This window comes from Phalacrocorax carbo, chromosome 16 (assembly GCF_963921805.1).
Source record: "Phalacrocorax carbo chromosome 16, bPhaCar2.1, whole genome shotgun sequence".
In the NCBI taxonomy this organism is placed as follows: domain Eukaryota; kingdom Metazoa; phylum Chordata; class Aves; order Suliformes; family Phalacrocoracidae; genus Phalacrocorax; species Phalacrocorax carbo.
Window position 1 is genome coordinate 13,243,480 of NC_087528.1, and position 23,684 is coordinate 13,267,163.

The 23,684-nt window shown below is 50.3% G+C and overlaps 1 protein-coding gene across 1 annotated transcript in view; it reads right to left on the minus strand.

The window, feature by feature from the left end:
• Positions 1–23,684, minus strand: part of LOC104047038 (dynein axonemal heavy chain 9) — a 143,710-nt gene that overhangs the window by 91,070 nt on the left and 28,956 nt on the right. The window contains exons 11-13 of the mRNA XM_064466991.1: positions 17,791–18,051; positions 11,119–11,544; positions 7,414–7,533 (exon numbers count right to left, since the gene is read on the minus strand). Of these exons, the coding sequence (XP_064323061.1) occupies positions 7,414–7,533; positions 11,119–11,544; positions 17,791–18,051 (807 nt within the window). The remainder of the gene's footprint in view (positions 1–7,413; positions 7,534–11,118; positions 11,545–17,790; positions 18,052–23,684) is intronic.

Sequence of the window (23,684 nt, forward strand, 5' to 3'; positions counted from 1 at the left end):
CATGAACATGAACCACCATCCTTCTCACCAAGCTGCAGAGATTCCCACAGTGCCTTTTGCTGATATTCCCTTAGCCTTGCTAGAAAGCCTGCTCTCGATTTGGGTAGGACCACTTCTGCCTTTCTTGGGGCTACACAACGTGCAGGGCAAAGCCTGAACAAATAGATTCAAGAGGTCCTCACTGGTTGCTGGCAATACGTGCCTGGTTTAGAGACAAACAATCTTATAAATCCACAGTTGCAGGTCTGCATCTTGTATTACAGAATTTTACCCCATTCCTGTGGTTCCCATATCCAGACCATCCAGTTATTTCAACCACAGTCATGTTTCCTCTTTTCCCTGTAGGAATTCCTATTTCTATGTTCTCAGACTGATAAGACTGATGAGGTCTGTCTCATCACGTATACCTACATTCATTAAAGTGGAGCCTACGGAGGCTGGAAAATATGAGGGATCCGGCAGTGTGGGATATAGCTGTCCTGTTTCTCCTCTGTTCTGGAAATTTGCTGGAGTCCAGCTGCAGCTGGACAGACCCTGGTCTCAGCCCACGTATTTGTTCTTACATAATCCTACTTGTTGAAAAACAAGCAAAGCGCTACTTTTAAATTATCAGTTATTTTTAAGGCCCATACCTAAATTATCCTTAATCTCAACTCCAGTAACAGTGCAGAGAAGTCCACTTCTGCCATCCTTCTTTGTAGCTTTTACACATTCAGTACCTACAGGTCTTTCCTCCAGCCTCCTTCAGGTCAATTCTCATACTACTCCCATAGCCTCTAAGAGCACGAGTCTTTATTGATCTGACTTTCCTAATACTTGTAGACTCTCTAAATATTCCTAATTAATTTATTGAGGTGATTTTTTTTATCCGCTTAGGTCCTGAGGGTCTTTTCTTCAACTTTGCCTGGGTCACACGCTACTGCCAGTTTTAGTATCTTAGAGAAATCCCAGGTGTCTTCCAGCTCAGACCCTAGAAGGCATTGGAATTCGTTTTGTTTAGCAAGTAGCAAGTTGAAAGCCATCTCATTTGATTACCTGTAGCTCTTTGATAATGAGGGTTAGTGAGCAATCATTCCCTATTCACCTTCTCCATACTAGTCATGATTTTATAGGCTCTGTCACATCTATCTCTACACTATCCCTTTTCCGAAACGAAGAGTCCTAATGTATTTCCTCTTTTCACCTATGGAAGATGTTGCATGCATCTTTGTACCTTTTCTAGGTCGCCTAGAGCCTTCTGGGATGGGGTGACCCAACTGTTCAGCATGCGAGATGTAGGCACACCACAGCTCTGGGATGGCACGACAACTGTTTAACTTCTGCTTCCTGATTTTTTCTTACCCATTCATAATATTCAATTTGCCTTTCTTCCTCTAGTTGAGTACCACCCTGCTGTTCCTGAGAACTCTCTGCAACAACTCCAAGAGCTCTTCTGTGAGTGATAATAGTGCAATTAGGACCTATCAATGTAAATGCATGATTACAGTTCGTTTTTCCTGCATGCATTATTTTGCATTTGTCATCACTAAATCTCATCTGCCACATTAGCGCACATCCACTCACAAATACCAACATCAGCCAGCCTCCCTTTTCTGGTGCACAGGTCCCTAGACACTCCCTGCTCCCTGTCCCTTGCATCCTGGAGCATCTTCCCTAGATCATCTAAGGTTCACAAGATGCCAAGCTAAAATTAAGGCACTGCAAAAGTTCTGCTTGCCTTCATCCCTTGTTTCATTTTTCAATCCAGACAACACCACCTGTGTTTAGTTCGGTGTATTCTTCATACGACCCCAAATATGCTTACTTCAAAGTCTGGGAACTTATTTCTGCCCACAGTCATATAGGTGACGCATCTTGGATGTCACATAAATGGCACATCAGAAGGACTGTCAGGATTTATTCCCAGATGACACAGGAGACAGTTTGCATTGCACAGCAGTAAGTTGGGATGCCAGTAGTTCCTTGCATACACTACAGAAGCGATCCATTTTTGACAGCAGTAATAGCAAGCTGTTCTTTCTAACCAGGCCTTTAAAAACAGCTAGTGGAACTGGCACTGACATAACTTGTTCTTGTCTGCATTTACAGCTGGCTGTGTCCAGTGCTCCCTCAGCCATGCCGCCTGCTAGCCGCTCCTCACAGCAGCAGCTCTGTCCTGCAACCAGCCAAGGCACACAGTGCTTGAGGGAACCCAACGGAGTCTCAATTCAAGCTGCTCCCAGGCCGTGGGGTGGGGAGGAGGTGTAACCAACATGGCCTGGGACGCAGCGTCCCCGCTCCTCTGGCATTCCTCTCCATCTTATGGCAAACATGATAAGATTTCACCTCTAAATAAAAACTCTAATTGAACAGATTCCCTGTTAAACCATAAAATAAAAGCTGCCGCTTGTATCCCAGCTGCAGGCAGAGGCCGCTGATCTCCCAGGGACTGAGTGCCTCTCTCCTCATCTCCCAACAAGTTGCACTGAACTGTAATAATTTCCACCCGCAGGAATAACCCTGGCCTTGCCCAGGCTTTTAAATCATCCCTGACCCTAATCATATTATTCTTCCACTGTCTTCTGTATGATCCACAGTAAGCAGAGACCCCTAATAATCGTGCATCCCCCTGGTGCTGCAACATCTTGGCAGCATGAGAAGCCAGAGTTACCTTTCTCTCTTTGCAACTGGGCTGGCAAGAGCCGTACTCTCCCCCACTGAAGCTCCAAACAGGAGCCCAAGGGGCGTTCATCCAGGGATTTCGGTTCCAGACACGAGTTTGAGCAGACAGCCTGTGCTCATCTCCACTTGAAATGAGAGACAGAGCTTCTGGATTTAGTCTGGATGACTTTGCCCATCAGTGGCTAATGCTGCCTGCAGGTCCTGGGGCTTTATTGTCTCCAGGAGCGGGACGGCACACACCTGCAGTCGTCTGTGCAATGCATTTCTGGCTCCATCGCAGAAAGTTCCACGCAAGTGGGAAGTTGGAGCCGTCAGTGTGGCAGCAAGAGTTGAAACCCCTCCAGCCAACTAATCACCGCTCGACCCTCAGGCTGGAAAGCTGAAGGTGACAATCCCGCCATCTGCACGCCAGTCCCAAGACGTCACCCGTGGAGGGTCTCCGTGGGAAGTGCTGTCTGGGTGACTCAGGCACTACTAAGGGGGCTGCTCTGCCCTTCCATCTTTTCCAGGGTTTTTCTGGCACAGTTAGGTAGGATAAAGAGGGATGGAAGGGAGGAAGCAGCAGGAAGATAATTTATGAGCCTATTTGCAGCATTAGGAGAGCTCCAAGCATCACTCTTTCCAAATCTTTGATTTGGAGACGTGGCAGCAGGCACTGAATGGGACGGATATCTGTTTTTCTTGCCTTATTTGCTGTTGGACACTTTTTTAGGCGGTACACTGTTTGGAGCAACAGGAGACTCTCAGCAGTGTTTTGGGTGTTTGTGTATACATGTGTATTCATCTCTCAGCAAGCCACAGACAAAACCAGGATGCAAACAATCCCACTCCATCCTTCCTTGCTTTATAAAAGCCCAGGGCTGACACTGGCTTCCCCAAGCTGTCAGCCTCTTATCTGTTACCAACGCTTGTGACTATCAGGCTGAAAAATTCACCCAGCACAAGTGAGGCAGATGGTGTTTGCCAGCTAGAGATCAATAAAAAACAAGCTGCTTTTTTCTAGCAGAATCCAGGGCCCTGCCCAGTACTAATCTTCCTCACCACTGCAAAGACTGTAGCAGTCGTGTGATGCTTCAGTTTTGTGCGATCCTAGACGCAGGAGTAGAGATTTACTTCCACCTGGCTCTGCTTTTTCTCTAATGATGAAAGGAAAGGGTGCTTCAACCTAGGGCAGAGCGCATCCTGGCAGCAGCCAGGGGGTAGACGACAACAACATTGGCAGATTACGGAGAAAACTATGTTTAGCCTGTTGCACATATGCACATAGATAGGCACAGCTTGGGGAAGCTCTCCATGCTTTCGAATGCAGAGCAAAACCGCTTTCCCGCCTCCCCAGGCATCACCTCTGCGAGCACAGGGAGACGTGACTGATCGTGGTCCCCACTATGGCAACGCGCCGTACCTCAGCAAACGTCCAAATTCAATCTAAATGAAAATGGCTTATAAACCTCAGCAAGGACTGGCAGGGCTGAAAAATAACAACTGCACACAAAGTAGAAAGCCTAAAGCTGAGCGATGTCCTTTATCTGCCCCAAATCTAAGCCTCTTCCAGCCAGTCCTCCGGATGCACAGACCAGGCTGCACCCTAACACGTCCCCCTTTTGCCTGTTACCATTTTCAGTTTGTTTCAGCGAGAGACTTGAAACCCGGTTGCCTCAACATTCTCATTTGAAGTATATATAAGTATATATAAGAGAAATAACTACAGGACTGGCCAACATGACCCACTGGTGACCAGGCAGAGCCGCGGTGGTTTCCCCTGTTGGCACAACATCAGTAAGAGCTGGGTGGGAGAAGCGGTTTGTGCATAACCGCTTCCTAATTGCTTTAATGGTTTCAGGATTTCTGAGTTTGCTGCTGTGGTTCTCCTGAAGCCTGGACAGGGACAAAACCGGTCTCCAGTGCATCCAAAGCATTTCAAGAGCAAAGAAACGGGAAGGCTTTGAAGGCAAGGTAGCTAAACTGGTGTCCAAAGTAAATCATCAATACTGTGCCTAAACAATGAAGAACACGCTAAGGAATTTAACAGTTAAGTACATAGTCCAGCACCAGCAAATAACATGAACAAGTACTGCTTTCAAGCAGGTGCTGACCCAGAGCCTGTGGGCAGACCCAGTTAATGAGGAAGGTAAAGAACACACTTAAAAGCAAACATATTCCTGCTGCTTCACTGAGATTCTACTGCCCGTGGCACAAACTCGGTGCTATCGGACCACGGACAGATGGGTACATCATCACAAAAACCTCAGCTGCAACCAAAGAAAGTTTTTCTATAACTTGATTCCAATGTCTTATCCGGATTTCAGAATCAAAATACTTTCTTTTAAAAGGAAATTATTAAACTTTAAAAATCACATAGGAACATACGTCACAGGTGGCAATCTATATTGGGGGTTTTTGTTGTTTTACAAGGACGCTCTTGTTAATATAGCTAAGCCAAAAAAAAAGAAACCAAACCCCAAAATCCCACAGTTTTTCCTTATCACAGTATCAGAGTTGTACCTGAATGAAGAGCTAGGCTTTAAGCCAAGAATTCACATGCTAAACATGCATCTTTAAGAAATCACGTTCTGTTTGTTACAGTGGTACTAACTGAGGCGAAACTAAGCTATAATCAGTAAAACATACACTCACACACACATTTATATTGAAAGAACTGAAATCATCATTTCTATGTTTCTTTTTCATGAAACATTTTCGCCTTGTATTTTGTGTTTAATGACTCCGAGGTGACTCAGAGCCACGATCTACTTCCACATCACGTGTTAAACAGGACTTTGTTAGGATGTGGAAAGATGCAGGGAAATACTCATCCTGCAAAATCTCCCCAGAAATATAAACAGCTCTTCCAAATGAAAAAGCTACTTTCCTGGTTTAATTAAAGGTTTTGGAAACATTCGGTGTTTAACTTGAAGACATGAAAGCATAAAACTCCTACGGTGGTGGCATAAAAGAGATTGAAATCAGTATAGAAAGGGACATATCTGCTGTTTGTCTTTGACCTCTTACATCTGAGTATATCACAGCCCTGCCTGCGTTTGGCTGCAAAGCAGCTGCCTGTGCTACAGCAGTGCCGCACTCCTGTTTTCCAAAGCAGGCACCCAGAGATTAAAGATGTTCATTTTTTAGAAGTTTCCCAGTACCTGAACAGGCAGCAAGTGAACCGTGCAGTTTTGGGGAGCACTTTGATGCCCCGCTAAATGCAACCTTTTTCATGCGCCCACGAAAACCCACCTGAAATCTAAACAGCTCTGAAAACCCAGGCTAAAGCAATTTGCTGAAGGTCACCTAAGAAGGTTTGAGAGTATGACATGGAGAATTGAACACAACTCTCCACGTCCAAAGGAAAAAGCTTAACCATTTGGCTATCTTTTTATCTTTATCGCTGCACGCTATATTGGAATACATATAGACACTTTACATACAAATTACAGCCCAACACAGCCATGAGGTCGTAAAATGAGCAGAGAAACCTGCATCCAGCATCACTTCTAGAAATAACCTTTGGATTCTGACTTAGCTGCCACCAGCCCCACCAGCAGAGGCAGCTTCAACAAGACAGACCGAGACCACCTTCCGTCCGTGGGGACCGAGCAGGGCGCTCTCCTGGGGCTACAGGTACAGCCTCTTGGAAGGGAGCGTGGCTTGAACACAACATCGCCACTGCTCCTGGGAGGAAGGGCAGCACAGCAGCCTTCCTTTCAGTGCTGCTACAAAATCAGGCAGCACGGCCACAAGGTAGGGGCCATGCGTTTCAGTGAGCTTTGCCAGGTGTCGGGCAGGAGCCGTGTGCCGAGCTGCGCACACATCCCCCACCCAAAACAGGGCAAGGCAGGCACTTCGCACGCCAACAGCTGCAGCAGAAGCAGTGCTGGAGTGCGCTGCCTAAATCTGCACCCGCGGAAGTCTGGACCCCTACTTGCACCTTCCCTGCAGGTCAAGAGAGTCAGATGTTTTAAAAGCATAAAAAAATTGGGGCTCTCCACCGAGGTGATGTCAATGCTGCCATCATATGCTAGAGGGTGAGCTTGAGTCGGCAGAGCCAGCTGCTAGAACCAGCTCCAGCCCCACCGCCTGCCAGGACAGAGCTCAAGCACAGGACGGTCTCCTGCAGCCCTGGTTCCTTGCTTGCAGGGAGAACTGGCTCGCTCCAAGATAAGAGCCAACGCAGGAGCCAAAAAACAAAGCCTTAAGGGCAATTGCAGCACTGGATGTGAGCTGGGGCTCCAGCTGACAGGGCAGTGTGACAGAAGCCATTACCTCTCAGTTTCTTATCTGTGAAGCCGTGACAAGAGCGTTGCCCCCACAGAGGACCAAGAGGCTGCATATTTTGAAGGTAGGACAGCCTGCAACGCATACCGATGAGCTGATAACAGGGACATGCAACAGTTTTTTAGAGCTTTTCACTATTATGTTTTTGTCATTTCAAAACCTGCAAAGCTACTGGCATGTTCCGTATTTCTTTCTACAACACGATTTTTGAGGCACATGGTTTTGGCCCAGCGGTACTTGATCATGCATTTAAGTAATGAAAAGGAGACAAAAGCTGTGAAGAGCCAGTCTCTTTAAATACAAGCAGTGCCTACCCTGATGTGTGAAATCAGCCAATGCAAATTCATTTTCATTACTGAATCTTGCTGCAGTGCAGGAAATGTGTTTCAAAAAAATTAGAGGATGTGCACATGGTTTGCATCTCAGCAGCACCTGACACCTCCCATTCATGCCATTAGAGTTGCATCTGCTGACACTCACCAGTCGATTTGCAAGAGCGATGGTACACGCTGTAGCTTCAGCTTCTTGCTGACATTTGAGTTTGTCTGAAGTGGCCTTCTCAAACTTGGCAGTGAGCTTTCCCAGGTTCTCATTGAGGCGCTGCACATGAACAAAACAAAATAAAAAAGAAGAAAATAACAGCACCGTTTTAAGGAAAACCCTCCCCCAGAGGTGATTCTTGCTGTGGGTAGGGCTGGCCAAGCTCCACCACAACTCACGCTGCCCAGGCTGGCACCCAGGGTGCAGCCCCTAACAGTGCCGTGGCATCAGGAGCCAGCGCAGGGCAACGATGGGCTGTGCTATTTTACATGCTTGAACTCACATCCTCAGCACAGGGCAGAGGCAAAGAACCCACAGAACCAATTTATTTGGGGCTCTGCCCTGGTGTGAATTGAAACTGGGAAAGGGAGTCCTTATGGCCAAATGCCGATGCCTGGTGCTATGGCTGAGCAATGAGCAGGGCAGCTAAGAAAACCAAATTTTATACTTCCTGATGCTGCAGCCCCCTTGGTCTCAGTCCAGTCCTTGAGACTCTGCTGTTTCACCAAGTTGTGCTCAAGTCCCCAAGGGGCTCCTTGAGCAGCTGGAGGTATGCCTGAACTGTCTCCAAGCCATACCTCCTGCACCCTGTTTCTGGGAGGGGATATGACAAATACGTCAGTAAAGTTATTCTGCTCCTAAAGCTGCCTGAGCATGTGCCGGGGGAACTCCTGCAGCGGAGCCCGACCAGCACTAGGTGAGAGCATCTCACGAGAAGGTCAGCTGCAAAGTGCTTTGGGGCTGGAAGGGGCAGAAAGGGCCCAAACCACCTGGTCTAAAACAAATCAGTGGCTCCCACAAATACCTGGAGCATTATACTTCTGATAAAAGAAATAGATGTAATAATTGATTTTTATCTGCACCTGATGCAAACTGCTAAGGCTAAATTGCTTGTAAATCACTTTAACACCATTTGACCTTCGCACTACAAACAAACCCGAAAATGAAAAAGGATTATATTAGGGATATCTGCAGCTCTCCAGGATACTGGAAAACACAAAGCAGACTCTCCTCACCTGCCTTGGAATTAATAAGAGAAAAAGCTCTGTTTCTGCGTGCGTGTGACTGTACGTGCACTCATAGATACAAAATGCCATTACACAAGCACGGTCTGATAAGTGAGGATCTATGAGCTACAAGGAGCAGCCCACCCCTGCAGCACCCCACCAGACACTCTGCAGGAGCGCGCACATATCTTTGTGCAGCGGTGAGTACTGTGCTTCTACGCCTACCCTCCCCAGAGCAGCAGCAACCTTATTTCCCAGGCAGGCAAAGGAAAGGGGAAGGTACTTACGTATTCTGACAATCAGAATAATCTCATTTATTACTAAATATGGGTATGTGACAGCTCGGGGCCTGGCTGTGAACAGGTATGGATCAGCCTCACATCAGTGAAGCTCTCTGAGATATACCAGCTTGATTAGCAAGGATATACCTCCATATCCACCCCCACGCTGAGTGTTGTATCGTTACCCACCTGCAGAGGGAAAAACTCACCTAAAACAGATTTGCAAGCGCATGCCAGTGGAGTACCACTAATCCCCCTAAAGATTGCCATTTTCTTTAACAAAATCCCACTTCTTAAAAAGAAAAGAAAAAAAGAAAAGAAAAGCTCAGGCATTAAAAGCTTTGGAAACGAGCAACATAAAGGGATAAAAAAAGGTCCCCAGCACTGTATTTCACATCTGAGATGGGAGAATTAGAGGCTAAAGATCTCTAAATCCATCCCTGCCTCAGGTGCCGCGCCCACCCTCCTTTCATCAGCAGTGGGAAGGGGCTACTGGAGAGCTCTGGAGATCTTTTTTATATTTTTAGTCAAGAAGTATAGTAAGCATTTGAAGACCAATAAGCCCAGGAGGAATGAAAAGAGTTAGGTATTTTCTAACAAGAAGATATGCTGGTGGAAGAGAGGAGTACTTGGACAAGCTTGGCTGGGAGGACTGCAACGCTCCAGGCCTGGGGCAGAGGGGCTGGGAAGTGCCCGGCGGAGAAGGCCCTGGGGGTGCTGGCTGACAGCCGGCTGGGCATGAGCCAGCAGTGCCCGGGTGGCCAAGGAGGCCACCAGCCCCCGGGCTTGTGTCAGCGCTGGTGTGGCCAGCAGGAGCCGGGCAGGGATGGGGCCCCTGTGCTCGGCCCTGGGGAGGCCCCACCTCGAATGCTGGGCTCAGGTTTGGGCCCCTCGGGACAAGAAGGGCCTGGAGGGGCTGGAGCGTGTCCAGAGAAGGGCAGCGGGGCTGGGGCAGGGTCTGGAGCACAAGTGTGCTGGGGGGCGGCTGGGGGAGCTGGGGGGGTTTAGCCTGGAGAAGGGGGGGCTGAGGGGAGCCCTTCTCGCTCTCTGCAGCCGCCTGAGAGGGGCTGGAGTGAGGGGGGGGGTCGGTCTCTGCTCCCAAGTCACCAGTGACAGGACGAGAGGGAACGGCCCCAAGCTGCGTCAGGGGAGGGTTAGGTTGGAGATTAGGGAAAAATGTCTTCCCTGCCAGAGCGGTCAGGCCCTGGCACAGGCTGCCCAGAGAGGTGGGGGAGTCACCATCCCTGCGGGGGTTCAAATACTGTGTAGACGTGGCACAGTTTAGAAGACATGGTAGTGTTGAGTTGATGGTTGGACTTGATGATCCTGGAGGTCTTTTCCAACCTAAATGATTCTATGACTGTGCTGCCCCTCTCCAGGTGTGTATCTCAAAGTCACTTACTTAAAGACAAACCTGTCAGCCCGGCTGACAGCACACCTTGGTTGTTAACGGGGATTTTGCATGACCTGTGGTGTCAGTACACGAGCACAGCCCTCCTGAAGAGGGACCCCAGATCCACAGCACCTTAAAAAACGGCAGGTTTTGGAGCATGAGCGGTGGCTGCCTGCAGCGGGAGGGACCTGGAGAACAGCGAGCGGTGGGGTGCTGCGTTGCCGTCTGAGGGACGGGCTGCTGAGGTCCCCACGGGGCTGGTTTCCACACTTTGGCCAGGGAGGGAGGCAGGGAGAAAAGCAGTATTTCCTTTAGCATAGAGGTAATTTTTCAAAGGAAAAGGAGAAAGGCTAGAAGCTACTCGCTGTAAAAATGCACTTTTAATCACACAGTAATTTCTTCTATTAACTGATTGTTAAATTTTTTTTTTTAAGTAGCAAAAATCTAACTAAGGATGGTGAACAAGATATGCTGACAGGGAGCCGTGCCGTGACAAATTATCAGACCCCTACCAGAGCAGTCTTCATCCTGCAAAACATGCCCATCACCAGGGAGTGAGCGGAGGGAACCAGCCTGGCGCAGCACTGCGCTACCAGAGCTCTGAATCAGCCTCCGGTTCCTCTTCCCTGCCCCTGCACAGCACACCGGGAACATACTGGTTTGAGATAATGAGTTTTCTGAGGACCCATGAGTAGAGGTAAATTTTGTTTTAAAAATTAGATAGGAATAATAAGAATTAATAATCAGCCTTCCTCTTTAGGTGTAAAGAAGACTGGAGAAGAACAGATGAAATGTAGAAAGCAGCAATAAAAGGGATAGAAAAGACTACTGTCTATTGAATCTTTGGATTCCCACCCTGCCCTTAAAAATACATGAGTGTAGAGAAGCAGCTTTGTCCAAAGCGGAGGGTTTTCCCCCAAGCAGTGACTAGTGTGGTGGGTCCCACCAAAAGGCAAGCACTTACGGCAATTTTGGCCTTGATGCTGGCCAGTTTGTCCTGGGCAGCCGCCAGCTCAGTGTTGGCTTTGCTCAGCGCCTGCCGCTTCGGCTCCACGTCGCAGTACACCTCGTGGAAGCGCACGATGTTTACCACCCAGGAGCAGAGGCCGGCCGCAGCGTAGGACTTGGTGGTCACAAATTCAGGTTTAAACTTGGGATCTTGTAAATAAGGCTGAAGGGCTTTGAGGCAGTTCTCGTGGATGTTCTCCTTATCGAACTTGATCAAGGAGTCCAGGAAGCCATCCACCCTGGCCATGGCAGCTTTTGCTGCTTTCCAGCTCCTGTCCTTGGGAATTTTTCCTCCCGGGGCTGTCAGCACCATCACGGCCGCGGTGACGTTGCTGACGGCTGAAGGCGGTGACCCAAAGGACCTCAGCTCCGTCAGGTTCTTCTGAAAAGGGGAAAACAAGGTTGTTAGACAAAAATGAATGGGCTTGCTTTTTACTTTGCCGCTAATAGAGTCAGGCTCCCAAGCTATCAATCTGATAAATTGGGTTTCTCTTGGCCCAAACATCACTGTCTTTAAATCACCTCTGTTCATGTTTACAGCACCTGTGCTCAATTCCCTGCATCCAGCTCCTTATATCCCACCTGGGACCAGCACAGCGGCACAGGTTCCTCCCCAGACTCCCACCTCTCCCTGTTGCCAGCATGCCTGCCTGCGGGAGCAGGAGGTTTTCTGCCCTCTCAGAAGACCAGAATAAAGGAAACCTTTCCAAATAATAACCTCTATATTTATAGAGCCCCCATCCCCTCTAAAACTGCCTTGCAGAGCTTCCCTTCATGCTGAACTACTCCCTGTGCCAGAGGCACCCAGGTATTAAGGTCTTGTTGAATTATTTGTGTGCACCCGTGTTTCCACAGGGCCATCATCCAGCCCAAACGTAGGCACCTTAACCAAGCACCTTCATCAGGAGAGTGATCACTGGGTACAGGCAGTCCCCCCACGAGAATCAGCTATCTCTGGGGACGCCCTTGTCCAAGGGGGAGTTCCCGTCTCCTCCACTACCAACGAGGTGGTTTTAGTGATTCCCTAATATTAAGTAGGATGAATCTTAACCTAAGCAAAAAAAGCTGAATTGTGGAGAAGTGCTAACACACTTGCAGCTGCGACAACACGATGCTGAAGGTTTCATCTGCTGACACCTAAAATCCTCTCTCTATGCTCACACGCGTTAGCTTTTACACAGGAAAAGCAGCGCAGGTTAATCAGCTGTTCTCAGGTGACACGCTGTTGTGAAAACAGGGGTAAGGGGTGTTCAACACCAGTTTAAGAAAAATCTATGAGCTTCTCAGTTCCTTTTTCTAGCAGTTTTGAATAGTTTTTAAGCTATATTGTCTGATATTCGTGTGATATTTCTGTTTCTGTCCATGGAAGCAAGGTGGGGCAGTCTGGCACTTTTGAGCATCCATTGTTTGGATAAAGGTATCTGCTATGAATCTCTTCCTAAATGTGCCTTTGCTTGCTTTTAGCTTTTGTTAATAATCGAGCTGATAGAGACAGACCCTTGGGAGCTGTGTGCATTTCCAGTGTAAAATGCCTTTAATTATCATGCTCAATGACACGGAGATATCTACAAGCACAGATGAGGGCTCCAACATGCCCTCCTCCGTCCCGAGGGCCCTGCTCAGCTCAGCCAGGAGCAGCGTGTATGGCATGGCCTCTCCCCAGCCCCACACGTGCCAGGGGCTGGTGCTCAGGGGGGCCGTGTTTAACAGTCTGCATCGCAGCAGGAATGGGATGCTGAGCTGGTGCTTTTTTCCTAGGAGGTGAGCACTTCCATGACATGACAGAAACAGTGACACTGCTACCCTGAATGGGAGGGATGATGGTGCTGTCCCAGCCAGAAGATCGAGGAAGACCGGGGCAGCACGGGGTGGCCGGTTTCCTTCCTTACTGTGAGAGTCTCTGGCCCCATGGGAAGAGGACAAGCCAGGTCCGCAGTGAGTGCCGTGCTGCTGAACTTGGGTACCAAGTAAAAGTAGCTCTGCCCTTTTCCTTGATGGCATCAATCAGTTGCATTTTAACAAATCAGTCTGAATTATTCCTCTGCACACCAGAGTATCCCTGGGATGGAAACCGGACAGGACACTGAGACACTGAGTGCCACCTGCCTCAGGAACACTGGCTGCTGTGGCATCCTTGAATGCCTCTGGACCATACCCAGGGGACAGTCCTTTGCACAGGATTTTGTTGCTTTTGATATTGTCACTCTCTTCTGCTCCCTGTAACCTGTGCAGAGACTAAGCAGCAGAGGCCAAGCACCATCCTCCTTACCAAGGGGGCACAGACCGCCCAGCTCCTGTCTCCATAGCATGGCTGCTGCCTCCTCTTGGGAAGTGCTTTGTGTCAAGCAGAGACCCACTGGCAGGGGAGGGCAGTGCCAGAGCCCGTGTGCCATGATCTCCCTGTTCTCACTCCCCCAAAAAGGACATGAGGATGCTGAAACATCACAGAATCATTAAGGTTGGAAACAACCTCTCGGATCATCAAGTCCAACCCCCAACCCAACACCCCCAGGCCTCCTAAACCATGCCCTGAAGTAACACGTATACACGGTATTTGAACCCCCGCAGGGACGGTGACTCCCCCACCTCTCTGGGCAGCCTGTGCCAGGGCCTGACTGCTCTGGCAGGGAAGGCATTTTCCCTCACACCCAACCTAAACCTCCCCTGACGCAGCTTGAGGCCGTTCCCTCTCATCCTGTCACTGGTGACTTGGGAGCAGAGACCAGCCCCCCCCTCGCTCCAGCCCCTCTCAGGCAGCTGCAGAGAGCGAGAAGGGCTCCCCTCAGCCTCCTCTTCCACAGACTAAATACCCCAGGCTCCCTCAGCTGCTCCTTGTAAGACTTGTTTCTATGAGCTCAGATCCTCTGAGCCCCACGTCCCACAGTCCTTCGGGCCCAGGGGATGGGGGCGCTGAGAAGGTGCCCAGACACACCCACAGGTGAGCAGACAAACTGTGCTGTAGAAGGTAAAATGGCATTTTGTCTCTAAAATCTGATTTTCTGGGTTTGCATTTTTATTTTGCAAGTATTCTGTGCTGGCTCTACCATAACCCATGTGCCGTTCATCATGGTCCAGATAATAATTACCTCATATATGCATATAATTATTGCTTTTTAACATCTTAAATAGCCTCTCAATTTGCTACAGGCATTCGCACTGCCGCCAAACCCTGCAAAAGGCATTAACGCTACAGCAGGGGACACAAGTCGCTGCAGCAGCTTCCTCTGGTGGAGCCACTGCCCAGCCGGAGCTGGGCTGAGCCAGCCTGCCATCACGCTTGGCTCAAATGGCCTAAAGGAAAAGGAAAGTTTAAATTGTGAGGAACGCACAGAGAGCTAAATCCTGCTGAAGGCCAGCTGAGCTGGGCCACCCCCTCCAGAGAGCAGCATGGCTGCGGAGGGTTTTGAAGGCACCAAAGAGGATTTTTTTAAAGCACCAGAAAGAGAATCCCCCTCCACAAAAAAAAAGGAGCAAAAATCAAGTTGGCTTTAAGTTGTGCCCGATGAGAAGATGACTCATGTGGTGTGGCCCCCTTCAGTTGTTTTCAGTATTTTCAGTTTTGCTGGAATAATTCACACCAAAAAAAAACCCCACATACCTGTTACTTATAACTACCACTGCTTGGGAAGTGTCTCATGAACAGTGGCTGCCCTGATTACAGTAATGAATGATGAACAGTGACTGTGCTTTAATGGGGCTAAGGCATTCTTCACCAAACACAAGACCGCTTTGCAGCCAGTGGCAAGGAAGGAGGGGATGGGAAACCATCTGGCTGGAAACTCGTGGGGCTGTGTGAGCACACAGCGGCACGGCAGCGCCTCTGGCAGCAGCGCCCTCGTCACCTGAGTCACCTGCCACAAAGCCCTGGGGAGTTCAGCTGGGCCGCTGCTGCTGTGGATGCCCACGCCAGAGGTTAACACCTTGCTAACTGCCGCCCCTGCCTTGCTTTGCCCCGATGGCTCCATCCCTCTGGGAGCAACAGGTCCACCCATGGCTGTCTCATGTTCCTATGCTCTGCTCGCGCTCCTCTGTGCCGCTCTCTTCTCCTCCAGGTGCAAATCTCGCATGGGACCTCTGTCCTGCCAGGAAAGGCTGATCCCGTGGCTTAGTGCCCTGTTAATCCTGGAAATGGCAAAAAACTCCCTAGCCCTGTGTCTTGTACGGATCCCAGATCGCCTCCACATGGTGCCACAGCGAGCCAGGGTGCCAGCCTGGTTCCCGCACAGCAATGGCAGAGGCACGTGGCTTTAGGGCAGCCGTCCCACCCAGGCAAGTCAGGCGTTTCGCAGAACATCCTACTGGCTGCTGAGCAGCCTCACCCATCCTTCACCTGGGACTAATGCATCCCCTGCTGCTTCCCTCTCCCCACAGCCTACCTGCAAAAGATACAAGTCCAAACAGATGTGGCTGCTCTTCTTTCAAACTAGCAGGTGACACCGGCATAGAAATGTCTGTGTATCCAAATACTTACTGAGCTCCTTGGTAGCTGACTATATATATATATATTACTGCATTCTACTCAACAGCTTTTCTCACCGTTTACCCTATTAATGTTGCATATAACTGTGCTGTCCAAGTAAGATGACTTAGATAACTGGGGAGAAACTATAAATACACACATAAATATTGCCGATTATTCATGTCAGCAAGCAGGTCAAGCTCTCTGATGCATCTCTGATCAGAAAGTAAGGGAGATCATGCCTTCCAGTGCTCTGCCATCGCTGCTTTACAGGTCCCTAGAGAAAATGCCAGCAACTCCCTAATCTTTGCCTAATGAGATATTCTACAGCTCCAGCACGAAACCAAAACTAATAAAGAAACAAATATGTTCCCTTTGTACAGTCCTTTCCCTTCCAGGAACAAGAGACTAAGCGACACAGCTCTGCAGCAAAACCATGTTTCCTCAGTCCTTCATTCAAACAGAAAACCCATTCCTCATGACTCGGAGGTACTTTCCTCTTCCCTAAAAGGGCTACGATTGAGCCATGCCTTGCTGCGGTCATGGGAATAACTGGTTTTCTAGCGGCACCTGGTGCGTGGCCACTGATCTGCCCTGAGCGCAGCGGGAATTCGCTGCGTGAACTGCAGGTGTAGGCGTGCGTCTCTGAGGCACATCTCAAAGTGCCGGCTTCCAAATGGGAACTCTGAGAGCACCCTTGGAGGAAAAACTTTCCAAGGTACCAAAAGCCTTCCCTAAACCAATCAACCAGTCTCCTGCAGTCAGAGCAGTCCTTATCTCCTGGTTATACATTTTCCTAGTTGCACCTTCCTTTTGAGTCATGGTGTCTACGGCAATGTACGGCCACCCTGTGCTCGGCACCCAGCCACCCACTGCCCACAGCAGTGTCCTGCCCAGCCCAAAGACACTGCTGGAGAACAGGTCCCCTCCCCACCTGAGAAGCCCCAGTATTGGATAAATCCGAACATGGAATGAGACTTCTGTGTCAGCACTTCCTATTGTGTCAAACCAAAAGCCATCCGGGAGTGCATCTGTGGAGCCAAGCTGTACGTATCAGACATTGAGCATCACACTCAACAAGGCTTAAGGAATGTCTTGGACAAGGCAAATCCCACCCCAAGACAGCTGGAGAAGATCAGTCCAAACCCTCAGGCTACTATGTTTTGTCCCTACAACAGCAGGAAACTCATGAGGGAAAGATGTCCAGAGGAGCCCAAGAAAGCACCAACTGTCCCCACTGCACCTCTGCATCTTTGATCCCTCTTCCCCCACCTTGTCCTCCCCCTTGGCCAAGCAAGGCATCTTCCATGGGCTGCAGGAAGACGCTTGCCCCACTGCGCTGCAGACTCGGAGGTGGACGTGAGCTGTCCCATCACAGATCCCTTTCCAAAGCAGGAGATAGGTCAAGTGGGAACTCAGAGGACATCCATGCTCTCTTCATGCCATCTGCAGCCACAAACTGCCAGCCCCACACCCATCAGCCCCGGTCTGCAGGGCTCACATGAGACCTGCTGTGCAACGGTCTCAGCACCAGCTCTAGCGCAGGGGAGTCAGGCTCACGGAGTAGCTGGGTGTAAAATCTGCCTTGTTGGTATTTTGGAGTGTTCTCAGCTCCTGCTGTGCTCATTGTGTGCTTGCACAGAAATACCCCAAGCAAACAGCATCGATGCTGTCTCTCACTGAAATGAAGGGGTGCTTGGGCTTCCCCCCGCCTGTCCTCCAACACCTCCTGCACCTCTGCTGTGACCAGCACAGTGCTGTTTGCCACAGCGCCCTCAGTACAGCCGACAACCGGTCATCCTGTGAGCACTGGCAGCCTCTCCTGCCTCCCCTCCTGCAGCTTTATTCCCTGCAGCTCAGGGGTAGCAGCCTCAGAAGAGACTGGAGCAAGATCTGGCTGGCGCCCCTGCCCTGGAGCCCAGCCAACAATGGAGAAGAGTTACAAACAAAGCGCCCACCTCCAGTTCCTCCTGCTTTCCATGGCCATGAGTAAAGGGTAACCTGGTGCAGCCTCATGGCTGCTCTCACTTACACCAGGGACTAAGCACCAGCTGGGAAGAAGGTGGAGGAGGGTCAGTGCAATGCCCCAAAACTTGGGCCATCAGATGACACTGTCCGCCCCCAATGCAGAGGGGTGATACTGGATTCCCACAGGAATCTTCACCCTACCTTGTTGAGGGTGTTCAGAGCAGCCTGGGCAGCTGCCAGGGCAGGCTCAGCTTTGGCCAGGTCCTCCTCGCAGTCCTTCTGTTTCTGCTCAACCTCCTGGGTGATAAGTGCCACTTTCTGCTCCTCCTCATCAGCGACTGCCTTTTCCCTGCTCACTTTCTCTGTCTCCACCCCCACCACCTGGATCAGCTTGTCAGCATCATCATTCTTCTGCTTCAGCTCCACTTCTTGGGCCGCTAGCTTGGCCTTCAGCTCATCCACCTAGAGGGGAGAAACACATGCAGGAGTACGGACAGTCACCAACCTGCTCCCCGCCCTGCCCAGCAGCACGGACTCCTGCTCAAGTGGTGTTGAGAGGTATCGCAAAGCATGGAGGGCCTGTGTGTGAAGCAAGCAGTGCCCTGGCAGCACAGAAAATCAGCATTCCTAGTTGTCAGCAGGACGCTGCTGCGCTCCTGTGCTCATGGTTGCTTGGGTCACGGTTGGAGACCCATGCGTGCGGTCCACACACCGGAGCAGCGTGCTAGCTGCAAGGAGCATGGCAGGGGAGATGCCAGCACCAGCAGGATGAGCTGCTAAGGAGGTTGTCCCACCCCCGCTCACTGCCTTTGCTCGGAAACTGGGCAGAGGTGCCAGGGCAACGCGAGCACTGCTTTGAGCAGGATCCAATGGGAAGCAGGTGGAAACCTTCATTTCAGTACTCCTGGGATTACTTTTGAACAGCCCAGGAACCTCACCATGGACCAGGCATTTGCAGGAAGCGTCTCTCATTACAAAGCCAAACACATCCAGCTTCGAACACGAGACCTGATGCTACATCACATCTCTGGTAAAGGTACGCGCGCGCTGTGCACGTGTTTTGCGCTGGAGATGACACGCTGCAATGCAGCTACGCTTCCTTTCGCTTCTCAACCTCGACACCAGCAGAACAGAGCACATGGTATTTTGCTGCGTGCAGGTTTTGAGGAGGACCTGTGCGCCAGGAACGAGCACTCCCGGAGCTGCCTGCCCACCCAGGTGCACCCCGCCACCCGCTCACCCCTCTGTCCTGCCCCACACACACCAGGCAGAGGCAGCACCCCACCAGTTCCCTCGCAACCCCCAGGTCCTGCGGACTTGTGGTGGGAAGGGCATTTTTCACACCAGAAAGGTTACGATTGAGATCTGCTGACAGGTACAGCCCTTGTCAGAGGTCCAGGGCTCGAGAGGCTTTAAAATGTGATGTCAAAGGAGCTTGAGAAGGGGTCTCCCGTTCAGCCGGTAGCCAAGAGGCGTGGTGGTGGTGGCAGGTCCTCACACGCTGCTCCACCGAGCAGCTGCTCACAGCCGGCAGGGCAGGAGCCCTCTCCGGCAGCAGGCTGAAGCATCTGCACGGTGGGGGAGCTCGCACCAGCTCCCACTTGAAGACAGCAAATCTCTTTCTAAAAGCACCCGTTTCAAAGAATTTACACAGGCTCTGTGCAGACCACAGAGTTTTTCACGGTCCTGCCGTCAGGCTCAGAAAAGATTGCTTAGAGCTCCTGGAGTATGTCTTTACCTATATAAAACTACTTACTAGAAGGGAAGTCAGACACTCGCTTTTGTTGATAATTCCATTTTTATGCTGGAGGAGAGAGCACAACTTCCAGCCTTATAAACCAAAACTATCAGTGTTCGGCATCAGCCTCAAGCGGAGAGCGGTTCCGTAGGGGTCTCTCTGTGCACGTCACCCACTGCCATCTCCTGCTGCCTGGCGCTACAATGCTGTTTTCACCAGGACAAAGGTGCGACTGTAAATCCAAACGAGTCTGGGCTCACAGAGGCACATAATCCCTTCAGTCAGCAAACTCAGCAGCAGCTTCTTGTTCAGCTCCACATCTTCAGGGACAGCAGAAAATTGAAGTGGGAGGCTTCTCTGGTGGCAGATATGGCTTGTGAACTTCTGCCCAAAAATCAGCAATCGTGCTGGATACTTATATGAATGGGAGCTTTAGGGGTTTACATGACCATGACAAAACAAGCAAGGGATTAAAGCCCACTAGCACTCAAGAGTGCTACAGAACGAGCAGTTATAAACTCAGCCCCTAGAGCAGCCTGTGAGAACAGAAAATGCCCTGACAAAACCTGCTTTCAGCCAAGCACATGCACCAACGGAAGGGTAAATGACTTGCTATAACATTGTCAGGATTTAAAAAAAAAGCAAGAAATTCAGCTAGGGCTTTGCCTGAAAGAAACATTTGGAAGGCCAGAAGTGTGTGTTCCTGTGAAGGCCCCTGCCCAGCTGGACCTGGGTTACGTGTTCAGTTCCCAGTGGAAACGAAGCCAGTTGGAGCTGTGACGTGTATCCTGAGGCTCTGCTGGACCCTCTGCCAATAGATCACACCACATCTAGGGGAAAAACGGTGACCTCCAGCCTCCCTTACTTAAAGCAGGATTTTGGAACATGAAAGGAAGCAGTCGTGTGTCCCCAGTGAGGCTAAAGCTCAAATGCAGTTGAGCAGGGACAATTTAACAGTGTTTGTGCAGAAAGAGCGAAACAGGAGCTACGCCTAAATAACCAAACTCACTGTCTTTGGTGAGGCCCTGGGGGTGGCACAGGGAATGTACATTTATGAACTTCACGCCTCCAGTTTCACCCCCTCAGCACAGCAAACAGCTTTCCCTTAATGCCATACTCGCATCCACAGCAAAAAGAGTCTGTCACATCCATTCCTCCTCCCTTCCCACACATCCTAACGCCCAGACACAAAAATGCCTGATGAGACACCAGTGAGCAGGGGGGCCTCACACCGCTGCCTTTGGGAAGGCACAGGCACAGCAGAAACCTTAACTGTGCTCCCATCAGTGGCCTGCGGAGCCATCCCTGGCAGAGCAACGTTAGGGATAAAGGCATGAAAAGTTCTCCTCTTTCTACAAATGTCCCAGTAACAGAAGGTACTCAAACTTCCCCTCTCTCACATCAAAAAGGACCTTCCATCCAAAACGGATGGCAGCTTGTACACAGAGCTATTTTCTGTTTCTTTGGAAAACCCAGATGCTTGTCGTATTTCCAGCCATTAAACTACACTTCCAAAACCCAGAGGTGGCCAAGACCAACCACCACTAACTTGCATTATCCCAGGGTGTGCGGAAAACCCTCCCAGCACAGCTACCATCTCTTGCCCTCTCACAGCCCAGAACTCCTCCAACAGTCACACACAGTCTCCCTCCTTGCAGTGACACCCCCCGTACTCCCAGTCCACCCTGTGAAAACCAGCAGTGTTATAACCCATTCGGACCAGGAGCACAGCCATCCGCCATCCTTTGAGAGTATTTCCAGGCTGCTCTTTCCCTGGCCATTCTTGGGTCAGCTCTGCAGCACTCCTGGTCGGGGCTACCAACAAAATCCCAAGTAATACCGTGATGCAACAACATCATGTGCAAGACACCATGATGGAAGGACACCATTTTCACCATGAGAACAGCACAGAAAATATTATCATGTCATACAATGCCTGTTCTTTGGAGCTGCTGCTCATATGGAGAGGATGAAGACTGATGGAGGCAAATAAGAGGTGATGACATTCTGGAGACTGATGCCGGGAAGCCCTATTGATCTGGCCTCATGTATTGGGGTTGTGTGGCAAGGTTTTGGTGGCAGGGGGACGGCAGGGGTGGCTTCTGCGAGAAGATGGCAGAAGCTTCCCCTACGTCCAACAGAGCCAGTGCCAGCAGGCTCCAAGACGGACCTGCCGCTGGCCAAGGCCGAGCCCATCAGCCACAGCAGTAGTGCCTCTTGGTTAACATATTTAAGAAGGGTCAAAAACTGCTGCACAACAGCAGCTGGAAGAGAGGAGTGAGATGATGTGAGAGAAACAACTCTGCAGACACCAAGGTCAAGGAAGAAGGAGGAGGCAGCGCTTCAGGTGCAGGAGCAGAGGCTCCCCTGCAGCCTTTGGTGAAGACCACTGTGAGCAGGCTGTGCCCCTGCAGCCCAGGGAGGTCCGTGATGGAGCAGGTGTCCACCTGCAGCCCATGGAGGAGCCCACGCCAGAGCTGGTGGGTGCCCAAAGGAGATTGTGGTCCCTGGGAAGCCCATGCTGGAGCAGGCTCCTGGCAGGACCTGTGGCCCCGTGGAGAGAGGAGCCCATGCTGGAGCAGGTTTGCTGGTGGGACTTGCGACCCCGTGGGGGACCCACGCTGGAGCAGTCTGTTCCTGAAGGGCTGCACCCCATGGAAGGACACATGGAAAGGACCCATGCTGGAGCAGTTCATGAAGAACTGCAGCCCAAGGGAAGGACTTACATTGGAGAAGTTCATGGAGGACTGTCCCCTGTAGGAGGAACCCCATGCTGGAGCAGGGAAAGAGTGTGAGGAGGAAGGAGCAGCAGAGACAATGTGTGTTGAACTGACTGCAACCCCCATTCCCCATCCCCCTGCACCATTCGGGGAGGAGGTAGAGAAATCGGGAGTGAAGCTGAGCCCAGGAATAAGGAAGGGGTGGTGGGAAGGTGTATAAAGATTTTATTTTATTTCTCATTACCCTACTCTGATTTAATTGGCAATAAATTAAATTAATTTCCCTGAGTCGAGTCTGTTTTGCCCGTGACGGTAACTGGTGAGCATTCTTCCTGTCCTTATCTTGACCCACAAGTTCTTTTCCATCTTATCTTCTCCCCAGTCTGTCCTGCTGAGAAGGGGGAGTGATAGAATGGCTTGGTGGGCACCTGGTGTCCAGCCAGGGTCAACCCATCACACCTCACTGCAAAGGAAAGCAGGAACACTCAATGTGAGGGAAAGGTTGAATACCAGAAACCCACCGGTCTGCAAGACAGAGCTCAGGAAGGCACTAAGAGGCACAGGGCATGCGCGTATGCAGCACGGGCACCTGACATGCGGACAAGGGCAGGGGCAACGGGGCCACCTGGGCCACAGGGAGTTGCTAAAAAAGATAAAGAGAAGCAGCTCCACATGGAGGGGCAGGAAGAGCCTGTTTTATGTCCAAAACAAGAGCACGGGACAGGGGATTCACACGTCTTCAAAGACCTGAGTTCTCACAGCTAACGGCGCAGTTCAGGGTGCTGCGGTGATCTGCCCTGCTTGGTTCTTGCCAGCACATTGGACCCTGCCATGCTGTGGAGCTGCCACAGACACATGTTTTATAAATTACCATCTGGACACACCATGGAAGAATCATTACCTCATCCAGAGGAGGTGAGAAAAACACCACTGACTTTTCCAGTGTCTGCAAACACTGGTGAAAGCAGGAGATGCCTTCTGGGTAACACGTAGCTGGTAAGCAGAAGGAAGCAAGAAGTATAAGAGAATAACAGCACAAAGAGAGGCTGAGGTGGCATGGAAAATCACAGCAGACTGTCATGCCAAAGAGAAGAGGGAATGCTCTTAACCTTCCCATAGGCAACACCAGGATAATAACCAGATCGAGGTGTGAGCAGCCAGAGCGCCTTGGCACATGGAGTGTCACTACTGGCCACAGAAGGGTCAGTGCTCAGTCCCAAACAGTGCTAAGAAATGTTAAAAAACTGCGAGCCGCTTCCTGAGTCCAGGACAATCTGATAAGCAATTAGTAATGTGAGGTAGAAAGGAAAAGAGCAAAGCAAACAAGAGATTCAAGGGTAATGTACTGTGAATCTAACAGGGAGGGAAGAAATGCTTGTCTACCGCCACGACAGAATAAGAAGAATTATTAAAGAATAGAAAACCTGGAGGGCAGGCTCCCAGAAGACTCATTTTATCTGATTGTCCCTGCCTTGTTTCAAGAACACAAAATACATCACAAAGGTCAGCGATTAATTGATAGAGCAAGCAAGACTTGAATCTGAAATCCATTGATGCAATATTAACCAAAGTCATCCTAAAAATTACTCAGCAACGGGCTCTGAACAGAGCGCTGACCTCTCCAGAGCTAACATCAC